General features: G+C 38.0%; 2 protein-coding genes across 2 annotated transcripts in view; both read right to left on the reverse strand.

Annotated features, from left to right (window-relative positions):
* LOC138042921 (uncharacterized) overlaps positions 1-805 on the reverse strand; it is a 5,623-nt gene extending 4,818 nt beyond the window's left edge. The window contains exon 1 of the mRNA XM_068888987.1: positions 477-805. Coding sequence (XP_068745088.1) covers positions 477-735 — 259 coding nt within the window. The 5' untranslated portion in view covers positions 736-805. The remainder of the gene's footprint in view (positions 1-476) is intronic.
* Positions 806-832: 27 nt separating this feature from the next.
* The window catches only part of LOC138040093 (probable helicase senataxin), an 11,815-nt gene continuing 147 nt past the window's right edge, over positions 833-12,500 (reverse strand). The window contains exons 1-6 of the mRNA XM_068885882.1: positions 12,494-12,500; positions 7,353-7,571; positions 6,288-6,359; positions 3,069-3,254; positions 2,142-2,475; positions 833-891 (exon numbers count right to left, since the gene is read on the reverse strand). The exon at positions 12,494-12,500 is cut by the window's right edge and continues 147 nt beyond it. Coding sequence (XP_068741983.1) covers positions 833-891; positions 2,142-2,475; positions 3,069-3,254; positions 6,288-6,359; positions 7,353-7,571; positions 12,494-12,500 — 877 coding nt within the window. The remainder of the gene's footprint in view (positions 892-2,141; positions 2,476-3,068; positions 3,255-6,287; positions 6,360-7,352; positions 7,572-12,493) is intronic.

The raw sequence follows: 12,500 nt of genomic DNA on the forward strand, positions 1-12,500 counted from the left end.
AGGTGCGAAAATAATTATCCAAACAAACTGAAACTAATTCTTCGATATTTTTGGGAGTGTGGAGTCAGTCATGGTAAATAACAATTATTCCATGAGCCCGAGTTGGATATGAAGTGATAAAATAACCAACGAGCGCGTAGCGCTCGTTGGTTATAATCACTTCATATCCAACTAGGGCGAATGGAATAATTGTTTTATTAAATTCTCAAACCGGGTTTTCCCGCCTATTTTTATTCCACAATTTTACAAAGCGTCCGGAAAGAGCATCTTGGCGCACTATTTTCCATATGACGTAAAACTTCGACTATTGGCTCATAGTCGGAGGTTTTTAGCCAATCAAAAAGCTAGAAATGCAATAGTCGGAGCTGAAAATTTAACATTATTTCTTTGATTTGCTCTACAGCTAACTACAACGGGATTCAGGTCAGACAATCATAAATGCAACGCATATACCTTAAGTTATCACTGGCACTGACCTGCAACATCATGAAGATACGTGAGAACTTGGGAAACGCAGTCAACGGCTGAATCAAAAACAAGGAGAGACTCCACAAAGGGCCAAAACCACACCAGTGCAGTTTTGTACAATCGTCTCTTGGAAACTGTATTTGTAGCTGCTTGGATATCATTCTTTACTTCACTCTCATCTTGCCGTTTTTGAATGTAATTAGTGTAGACAACGTTTAAAGTTATGATGTCAAATACCTCACTAGGCACAGAATGAAATCCTGGCATTTGCCAAATTCGCTCTCCAAGTTTTTCAAGAAATATTGTGAAACACTGTAAGACTGACCAGAAATGTCCCTCATCTGAAGAAAAAAAAGGTTTACTTTTATGGGAATTGATTAGAGGAAATGTGTGTGGACTCAGCTGCAACAGGAGCAAAGCCAGCTGTCAAGTAAATGTACATGTAAAAGTTTAATTAACCTTGCAAATTAATTTTGTAGTTGTTACAGTACTACGCTCCATTCACAAACCAACATTTGTGTTTTAACTATAGACCTTATTCATAAATGACACCTGGTTCATTATTATTCTGCTAATGTGCAAATTAGCCTACCAAGCCTCCCTTAAGAGCAACAATTCTTTTCAAATCACTGTATGGTATTGAGACTTGGTAGGCTAATTTGCAATTGCACAAAAGAATTAAGGTCAATTACTGAGGCAATGCTTCATGAATCCAGGATCAAAAACACAATCACAAGTATATATTTATGTATGTGAGCAAAGGAAGTTGGTAGGTGCGTTGATAGAGATCTCGAAGAACTTAAATGGAATTCGATTATCACGATGAAATCAAGGGATAACTTTTCAATTAATTTCATTTACGTTAGCCCTGGTCACAATGCAGAGTTTTTACCTAGGTAAACTTGACTTGCTACATGACAGTTTACCTCGGGAAATGGCATAAAATTCTCATGTTAATAGTTATGTATAGTAAAAAGAACTGGATTGCTGTAAATTTATGTTTGAACAGTTTAGATAAAACTTAGAAAAGTGGTTTGAGAAGGTGGAACCTGCCATTTTCGGCACAATTTCCAACAGTGATTGAGTTATAATATAACATTGACTGTGAAATTGCAGTTGTGTAAGTGAATTACTACGCTTTCGCCTCACTTTTTTTAGTAATTTTTGCTGTTGTTCTAAAGTAAAGAGAGTGGGTGTAAAGATTATCAGTCAGACAGAAAATGTTGTGAAAGAGACTACGGTGCATGTAATTTCACTTTTAGTTGTTGATTAAAATTGTTGGTAATTGTTTGCAAGGCTTGTTAATTTACTGCTGCAAGCTCAGAGGTGTTTGATCACTCTAAACTGTATACAATAATGGCGATTAATTTTGTACTAAATTATGCAGAAGAATAATTATTATTTTCCATAATACACTACAGTGTATATTGCTTTCTGGGGTTGGAGAAAGGAGCTTGGCTACATGTAAATCTAATATTAATGTATTCAAAGAATGAATATCTTAGACTTTCAAAAGGTACGTTCACTGTGAGATATCTTTACCAGTTTCAAGCCTTAATTTATGCAGTTAAAACACCTTCATCAAAAATCTTCCCAGGTGCTTTACACAACAGAAAATCTAGAAATGGGCCAAGTGATTAATTGCAAAAAGACAACAAAAATAAGCCTTGTACCTTCCATTTGATCTCTCATATTTGACACAATTGTGCTAAGGAACTCCCTGTGACTGTTCTCGTCCGATGACATAAGGCATGACCGCACTGTCGAGGCATCCATTTGCATCACAAAGACAACCAAGCCAGTCCAGTATTCACTTGAGCTTGGTGGTACAAAGAGATGAGCTGGTAAAAAGTCATATGTAGTACTCTCTTCTAATGCAATCCCGTTTCTATCAATGTCAAATTCAACAACCCCAAGCATCCACTTGATCACAACCACCAAGAGATCATAATCATCTGGACTGATTAGGCCTTTTCCACGTGCAATTCTTGTTGCCCATGCACGCACCTGAAAGTAAACAATATTTTCTCTTAAATGGATAAGAAGACCCAACACAACATTGGCTCTACATGTCCTGTTGTGGCTTTGTCTCGAGAAGGATTTGTCTCTCTTTTACATGTAAGGTCCCCTTTTTAGAGGAAGAAAGCCATTAAGCACCCCTCTCTTCTAAGCCCACCCCTACCCTTTCCCTTTATTCTTCATAACCAAATCAAAAAAATTAATGATAGACCATATTAATTAACCACAACGGTAACACTTCATGTTGACTGATCGAATACGGTTAATAAAAATGGCAAGTGTATAAAAATGTTCCAAATAACTTGTACAATGCATAAAAATCACTTGGATCTACATTCTCTAAACTAGACAGTTACTGCCCTGCTCCAAAACAAGAAAAATCAAATGAGCCCCCTCAAATGTGCTTGAAATAAATAAGCCCCTGGCCTACGTATTTTTAGAAGGCATACTGGAAAATCCACAGCTTGGGACAATCTAAAATTGATACTTGTTTTATTAGTACTTACATTTGTAAGAACACTGAAGAAAGATAAATAAACAAATACTGATTAACTACTCGTGCAGAATACACTGTATAGTACCTCGTCACATGGATGTATAAGCAACAGGTAAGCACCAGGGAGCTTGTCTTCTAGTTTAAATGGGTAGTTACACTTCAAAACAGCAACCATTCCATTTACAAACTGCTCAGCTAATTGCCTGTGGTGCAGCAAATAGGGATAGCCTAATATTTCCATTAGGGGAACTTCAAGCTTTATGGGAACATTCTTTAAAAGAAAAAGCAAAAAGCAACTTTAAAATTACTATAATAATTAGAAAACATGAGAAAAATGATACAGAATTGGAACTCAGTAAAAGCCACAGAACAAACATTAAAACTGGGAAGGCAAATTGCCCTATACATGTATATTGATGAATAACAGACTTAAGTGTGTTGATCTTGCTCTATCATCTCAGGGGAATATTGCCATATCACTAAGTAAAAAAAAATGTAAAGAAAATGCCCAAACATCTGGATTAAAAAGCACTACAGATTTTTTAGCCAGAATGTATTGTTCTCAATCAGGTTGCAACTTTCAATGACAAAAGTGAATTCATTGATCAGGTCATTGAGGGTTGAACAAGCTGATCAAATGTACATGTACCATAAATAATTTCTTTTTCCGAAAGTGTATCTATTTTAGCAGGCAGGTCTAAAACACATCACACATTATAGGTTAGTGAACATGTCACAGTACTACAAACAGGGCTTCTGATAGGATGCGTAAACATGGGTTGATTATGCGGAAATTTAAACATTTATAGAACTAATAATTAGGCCCGTCCAATGTATTTACATGCTTATGGTAAATCACGACTCAAAATTGCGACCACCACAGTCGCTTTTTCCCTTTGCGATTAAGATATCTGGCCGAGTCGCCAACTTGCGACCAGCATTCACTGTTAAAATAAAAGGGTTAGTAATCGGCATTTTGCCAAAACTTTTGCTAAAAGAAATAAAACGATAAAAAATATTTTGTTTCTTGTCATGAATTTTGTTTCAATTTGGAGATATGGAGCAAAATTGTGATGTGGTTGAACCACGATCCATTCCCTCAATCATTCACCATTTTCAGCATTTTTTTACACATACGTATTGCGGGCTCTTTCCTTTGTACAACTTCATCGCAATGATTGTCCCTACTTTACCAGAGTTACAAATTATGCAATTTAATTTGCTACTATAACTTGCGGCTAACTTTTCATACCTTGTATCTTTTTTAAAAATTTCGAGCCTAGGATACATGTATGTTGTGAAAACGGTTTAACTAGAGTCCAGGCTCATTCCCAAAAAATGAGTGGAAACTGCTTATGAACTTTCATCTTGCGAACGAAATGGGGTGTTTTCTTCAATGATCAGGAAAATAAGCTTTTCAAAATAGTCAATCTCTTTGGCTTTTGTGTTTGTGAGGGTGGTAAGCAGCTGCTTTATCACTAATATCAGGCATTTCTTCTTTTTTATGCGGAAAATATCGTAATTATGAGGAGGATGCGGATTTTACGGAATTATGCGGATCCGCATCGCCGCATCCTGTCAGATGCCATGTACAAATAAATAGACAACACCAAAAGTGTCTCACAGGCTGAATCTGGTGCCCACGTGGAACACCATCATGATTGGTAAGAAAATATGGTATGAAACCATCTGTGTGAGAAAATTTGATTTTGGTCACCGTACAACCCTTCATCCACCCCTCCATGTACATGTATGCCAATGTGACCAGTATCACATGACCATATCGCAGGCTCAAGTATACATGTAGCATACATTGTACTTGTGCCCAACATGACGGCCATATACATGTACTCCAGCTGGCTTACAGCATAAACCTTTGGTATTGGACATCCAAGTCATGGTCAATAATACCTGTCAAAACAAGGTATCCGCTGACCAGTATCACATGACCAAATCGCAAGATCAAGTTTAGAGCTCATCGAGATCAGCTGTGTTTTTTTTTTTTAAGTTGACCACTGACCAGCTACTGGGTTCCGATTGGATCACAGGCTCAAGCCAGGTTAACTTGTTTATTGGCTATATCTGTATATAATTTACTGTACATGTATTTCCATTCAAATGTGTCAAAGGCCTTTTCAAAATCAACAACAGATTCCAAAGCTGGAATATTTTTCTCTTTGGTATAATACATTATATATCTTCCTCTAATGTATCTTGTTTAACTCTGTAGGGCTCATAATTGAAGGCAAGACTTTCTCACGCCAAACAGCTATGGCTTTTTTCACAATTTTTCAGTCATTGTTAAAATTTGGCCTTCATTTCTTCAAATATTTTGTCTCTGTCTTTTTTTGATACTTCTTGAGCCTTTGTGAAGTTGACACAGTTCCTGTTTCACATGTAAAATTACAGGTGTCAACTAAACTTGGTCTAATAAGGTTCCAGAAAATCTATCGAATTCACTTGTAAAACCCTCAGAGCCAGGAGTTTAGTTCTTTTTTTTAAATCACTGCTCACTACAGATATTTTGCACATTGTCCCAAAGTCAAGAGTCCCTCACACATGTCTACTTCTTCTTGACTACATGTACATGTATATTTGTTCAGCCTATCTGATTGGAAAAAAAGGATTGAAGGTGTCAGATTCCAGTGAGTGCGTCAAATTCTTACATGTACATCTATAGATTTCTTTGAAAAAGTTTTCTGCAATATTTGTTCAGGCGCAAAGAATATTCTTTAAAAGGGGGCATAGTTTTAAGGTAAATGTTGTAACCCTTTCAACCCCCCATTGACAATTAAAATTGTCAGGCATTAGAGTAAAATCTGTGAGTGTTACTCTTACATGTATATTGTAGGAGGGACTGCCAACCAGTTGGCTCAGTTGGTTGAGCATCAGACTACCGAGCGGGAGGGTGCGGGATAAGAAAACTCCAGCCAGACCAACACTCAGGCTCTTTAAATAACTGAGGAGAAGGTGCTGCCTTTGTAATGGCATCCACAAATGGTTGGACTGTCTAGTCTTCTTGGATAAGGACAATAAACCATACATGTAGGTCCTGAGTCACAACCCTATGGGATGCACATTGTAAACAAACCCACACACTATTCGCAGAGTAGGGAATGGAGTTCCCAGTATTGCGATCTGTCTTACATGACAGTATCTGTTGTACAGTATCATGGTTGGGTGGGTAAAATGCTCAGAGATACTAGCTACCCCTTCTACTCTAAAATCCAACGGTAAATTCAGGTATCATGATGATGATGATGGAATGGGTTAATTAATCTGTTGTTCACCAGCCAAAACAAACCTCGTCACAGCCAGCTTCCAAAGTTCTTCTTATTATCTGAGTCAACCTCTCAATATCTAATGTTAGAAATTTCTGGAAGAAAATGCCAAAATGGTTTGAGTTAAAGAGCAGGGGGTAGATACCACACACATTAATGTGTTATAAGCTTTTATATTGTATTACATGTAAAGAAAACAAAATTTCCTTGGATTAAAATTGTGAAGAGTGATTATTGTAGATGATAATATATAACTACGGAGGCTTCCAATGATGCTTCGACCCAAAAAAAAGATAACCACTGGATATTAAATCACGAAACAGTGAAACACCAAAACGAAACACCATGTCCCTGTATGACCCCACCATACATTGAAAACTAACCAACAAAGGTGGAATTTCAGATTAAATATTGTTTTAGGCCTGAAAATTAATGTTATTGCTCCTAATTCACTGAGATTAAGATTGAGGCTAGGAGCAAGAACATTTTAGGCCTACAGTAATAAGGCCTAAAACTATATTTAATCTCAAACCAAACACTTATGCTGGTTAGCATTCAATGCACGGTGGGGTCATAGATGGTGTTTTGGTGCTTCATTTTGCTGTTTCAGTGTTTCCCTGTTTCGTTGTTTAGTAATGTCCGTTAACCACTGAATAATAACAAATTTAGGATACGTTGAAACCATTGTTCGCAGTTATTTGCAACTAAACCACCATAAACAACAGAAATCTACAGAAACAGGAACTAAAACATTTTCCTAATTTGTGGTGATTGTGTAAATAAGAAACAAACCCTTACAGTAAATTACTTTTGCCATTCTCTGATTTGTAATGTTTGATCACATCAAAATGAACATCTATGAAAACTAATATCGCACAGATTTTGTGGGATTTAATTTTTGAGTTTGACAGTAAAAACTTTCAGATACAAAATATTCTATACAGTACAGTAGTTTGAGAGCTTGCCATGACTGTAAATGGAAAGGATTGTACTTCCATGGAACATAAGGGCAGTGTGGAAAGTGACAACCCCTGCTCCTACATGTACATAGATTACTACACGTAAATCGCCATCAACTTTCTCTTTACCTCTTTAGTACTTTCTTCCTCACTGATGCACTCATGTGCAAGTCGATGATATTCCTGGACGCAATCATAGCAATAGCAAAGGTCAAGCAACAGCTCTTGCCATTCATCCAATGGTTTTTCCAAGTAGTCTTTAATCAATTCTCTCATATAGTCAGGTGAAGAGCACCATTCACAGGCTCTGTTGAGTTCCAAATTAGGCCAGCTGGAGAAATTAGGCTCCTGCAACAACAACAAACAAGCAAAAGGTAACTAGAACTAAGAAGTAAGGATTCATTTACATGTAGATTCATTACATAATACAAAATTTGTTGAGGGGTTTCAGTTTCCTAAAGCCCTTGCTGTTGTTTTGTGGCGTACAATATCAACAACACAAAAACTAAGCCAGAAAGGCAAAGAATTATGTCCCTTAAAAAACAAAGCTAATAATTATTTATGTCCTTAACATTCTGCACACTAGGAAAATCTGTTTTTTGACTAATACACACAGGCATAGTGTATAGTGTTACTACATGTACACCAGTTAAAACTAATTACAATGTACATGTACCAGCAAAACACAACATGAGCTGATGTAAAATGGGCATGCATGGGGACATTATTTAGAATCATGTGTATTAGCACAGTATAAACCAAACAAAAGATGCCCACCTTAGCATTGACTACTAATGGTGCCATAAAAACGGCTTATTGACAAAACCAACGGGCCAGTCCAACAATGACAGAGGTTCAGTCTTTGTAGGGATCCTGACATACATGTATCATTCACAGTCTTCCCGCCCAGAAAGAGATTGGCTGACTAAACAGACCAATAACAGTACGTTTGTACTGACCATTGAGGTGAAAAAAGAGAGTACATACTGGGGAGTCAGGCTGGCTTAGCAGTTATCCACCATACATGTACCTTCCACCTCTGCAACCCGGGTTCAACCCTCTACCCTGAGCTCGTACAGTGTATGTGGGCTGAGTTCCAGTCAATCTCAATGTGACTCCCGAGGGTTTTTCCCCGGGCACCCCGGTTTTCCTCCTTCATCAAAATCAACTATCAATTAAATCCAGATGCAGGTGGATACCCTTGATAGGGATAACCTCTGGTATCCTTCCCTTTCACTGAAGTGAAAGAAAAAAGCTGGCATTATTACTTATATGACCCCGAGGAAGACTTCTGCTCAGGTTGTCAAAATGTCAGTCAATGTCAATAAGAACAGCCCTTCTCAGGACTACTCTCACCCGGACGATCTGGAAAAAATTTCTTCAGCAAGTTGTAAAAATAAAATAAAATAAAACTACAACCTAACTAATCCAGCAACCATTAACCCTTTGACTCCAAATGGGTTAACCCATTGACCCCTGCGAGTGAGACTTGATAGATTTACATGTACTCAGTCTCATACCAGGCAATTTTACTCGACAATGGAGAGCAGTTCAGGAGTCAATGGGTTAAAGGAAATGCCATTTATTATTCCACTACCACACCATTATTTTTAGCAAAATATGAGATGGTAATGGACATCTTAGTGTCCCAGTTTGACTGGTTTAGAGCAGAGCATATACAGATACATGTAGAACAAGTCTAGAGCTTTTCAATAAAAGAAATTGTTTTTCACATGATGCAAAGCCTGAAAATGTAGCTTATCATTGCGAATGTCACTCATCATTTCGTTTATCCAATCAAATAAAGGACATTTCAATGGTTAACTACCGTATGTGTTGTTTTTTACATTCGCACGTCAGTCAGTGCAGGAAGAAGCCAAAATACTAGAAAATGGCATAATAGTGGAATAACAGATCCCTCATTAAAAGGTATAAAGTGCTACTATTATGAAATTCACGTTTCCTATCTACATGTATGCCATTTAAAGACATAAACATGTAGTCTGTAGGAGAAGAAGAATGCTGTTTTTGTTCCAGAGAAATTCAAGATTTCAAAATATGCAAATTAGCCAAGTGATGGCATCATAAACTCAACCAAATTATGATCAAATATAATGGAAAAAGATATCCCAGCCACTTTGTATCAGCAATGGTTGATTCTTTGCAGTAATATGAGCATACCAGTTTTGTTACCATGGCAACATACTGGGGTCCAGACCTCCCTGATATTTAAGGCTTTGCTGGCCACCTTTGGCATTCTATTTTGATATGCAAGCATATAGATACTATTTTGATATGCAAGCACATAGATACGTTAGGTCGAGTTTGTTGCCTTGCTAAATGCTTTTCTAGCTTATGACCACCAAAAATATTGAATCAGGTTGAAGTGGACTGGAAAAGAGTGAGTTGTCATGGGAATAAATTTCTTTACAGCCAAAGGTGTGGTGCCTGTATAACTATTAGCCTACCAAGTTTCAATGACCCCCGCTGCAAATTGACTGAGATTGCTCTATTTATATATATACTTAATTTTATATTGGGTTGAGTGAATGATGTCATCAGTAATCTCAATTGCATATTTTACACATTTTTCAACCTTAAATATCTCCAGAACCAATGCAGATATTTCCAAAATTAATGGTAAACGGCATTTTTTATTTTTCCTGGAATTCTATATAATAAACCTACATGTACTGTAAAAATTCAAGGGATGAAAATTTGATCATAGTAGCACTTTAACTGTATAATACATGTGGACATTTTGCTCATTGCTCGTAATGCCCCCTTTCGGGGCTCGGACAAGTACCACGCAACTTGCAAAATATCCGTGTGTAACAGTTATTCCACGAGTGCACGTTGGATATCGGATGATAGATAGCTAATGAGGCACATACAGTACTGTAGCACCAAGTTGGCTATAATCACCTCAACAAGATATCTTGTTTCTGATTGGCCAATGGCAAATGCATAAATAGGTTATAGAGAGCAATCCAGGTTACAGAGTGCAATATGGAAGTTGCTATGAAAACAAAGGGGAAGCGCCAAATTTGAACACCAAAGTGAAAAAAAATGGCTGACAGTCGGTTTGCTTTGTCAAACCAAAACATCGTTGAGCAACTTAAAGAAAATGCAAAAAACAAAAACACGTTGAAAGCTACACAGACCTGGTTGAATGTCTGGCAAACATGGGCGACTGAAAGAAAACTACACCCAGAACTGGAAGAATACCAGCACAAGGAAAGTAGCGCATTTGAGTAATTTTGTTGAGATTTTACTCGTCAATAGGGAGCCCCTGGGCGTCAATAGGTTAACTTTCAAACTATAACTTAAAAGGAAGGTCAACAATTGACTCCTCATAACACAATGTTGTTGAAGAAGATGCACAAATAACTTCATATTTTGTCAAAATACTTTTGGCAGGAGTGAGAGCCGCTTCATTAAGATTAACTTTCTGCCACAAAAGTTTTTTGAGATAGCCAAGGATTTTAAGAACCCCTCAACTATTTTGCCTTAGAATCCACATGTAAGATCTTCAGAAATCATCACATGAATAGTTTTGTACATCACAACTGATGATGATATAGGTCTTTGACTTTAAAACCAACCCAGTGCCCTGTACATTAATTCCCTGATAGCAGAGGTCGCTTTTCTTTTTGCTTAGTATGGAAAAAGAGACCTCTGCCATGCATCGAAACTCACTTTGATCCAACCACCGTCCACAACGGACAGCACTCTTCAAACCGCACATGCCTCATGATGTTGCTGATCGTGACTTGAGCCCTCTGTGTCTCGAGCATTCCTTAACAGTAATTCCACTGTTGTTAAGTGAGCCCATACAACATAAATTATTACATGCAAATTTGGTCTCTAAGTAACCCCTGCGAAGGCTCAATACAGTGAGTTTCGACCCATTGCATAGGTCTCTTTTGCCACACTCGTCTGCTCAACGAACGCAAAAGAAAAGAGAAATCTCCTAGCAGGGAAAGTCTTATCGTTAATATGTGGGTAAATTTAAGATACCGGCAGCAAGGTTCTGTAGCGTTTCAGCAAGATAGAGGCCGCAGTGTCCCTTCACAAACCTTAAAGTAAACAAAGTGAACACCTACGAGATGTAAAAAAAAAAAACGACACAGATGCGTCAAAACCAGTTGTGTGCCATTTTAATCTTCCTAATCACTCCCACCACAACATGACAATTTGCGGCCTATCCTTACACTACGGGAACACAGACAGCCGTAAAAATCTCAAACAAAATTTCATCTTTCAACTACACTCTATCCTCAAGGAATCAATGAACGCCTCTCATCCCATTAACTTGTTCACAAATTCATGTTACCGTATTTCCACCAATGGCAAAGCTCCTCCAAACCCTCATAAAACCAAAACCACCCACGATCGCCCTTTATCAACTCGTTTGATAAAACCAAATTTTCATGTTTTAAAGGAAAAATAGACTTGTTTGACCCACTATTTTGCATATCACTGTCTTGCTTGACACCAGACGATGCCAGTGTACTGTAAGGTAGACAACAGCAGACGCTAAATGTTTTTCTATTATTTAAAGGCCGGGACACACTAGGCGATAAGTCGCTGTGACACGTCGCGGGGACAAGTCACCGCAACAAATCCCCTTGGTGACACGGTTAATTTCATGAAAATCATTGTCGCTACGGCAGAAGTTGTCGCCGCGATCAGTCGCACGAATTCAAACCAGTTTGAATTCGTGCGCCTAATCGCCCCGACAAAATTAGTGAAAGCAGCGTTGTCACATCGTGTGTACACTTCCGGCAACAAGTCGCTGCGACAAAATATAAATGAACCAATGAGAGAGCGTCATATGGTCAGCCATATTGAATTAGAAAACTAGTTCACATGCCCCCTCATACGAGATCACTGCGTGTGCTCTGAACAGGCGTCGTGTCGCAGCGACTTGTTTTGCAAGTAGTACACATGGAGCAATTTGTAGCAGAGACATGTCGCTGCGACTTGTCGCCTAGTGTGTCCCGGCTTTAATGAGAATAAGATGTTGCATGCTTTAATGCTTTAATAGGAATACTCCTAAAATGAAAGTGATCGATTAAAGGTCACCCTTCGATTATAAACTGTCACCTTTGCCACTGTAGGGACACTTGGGTTAAACTGCTGCTCACTTTCTAATTATACAAATATTACTCCTAACCCTGCGCTGGCTTTGACTAATCTTGCTTACAAACAGTGTTAAATCATGGAACCAAACGTACAGGCCAACTTGCAATTGTATTAAAACGTACCTGTTTC

The sequence above is a fragment of the Montipora capricornis genome, chromosome 3 (assembly GCF_036669925.1).
Source record: "Montipora capricornis isolate CH-2021 chromosome 3, ASM3666992v2, whole genome shotgun sequence".
Classification (NCBI taxonomy): domain Eukaryota; kingdom Metazoa; phylum Cnidaria; class Anthozoa; order Scleractinia; family Acroporidae; genus Montipora; species Montipora capricornis.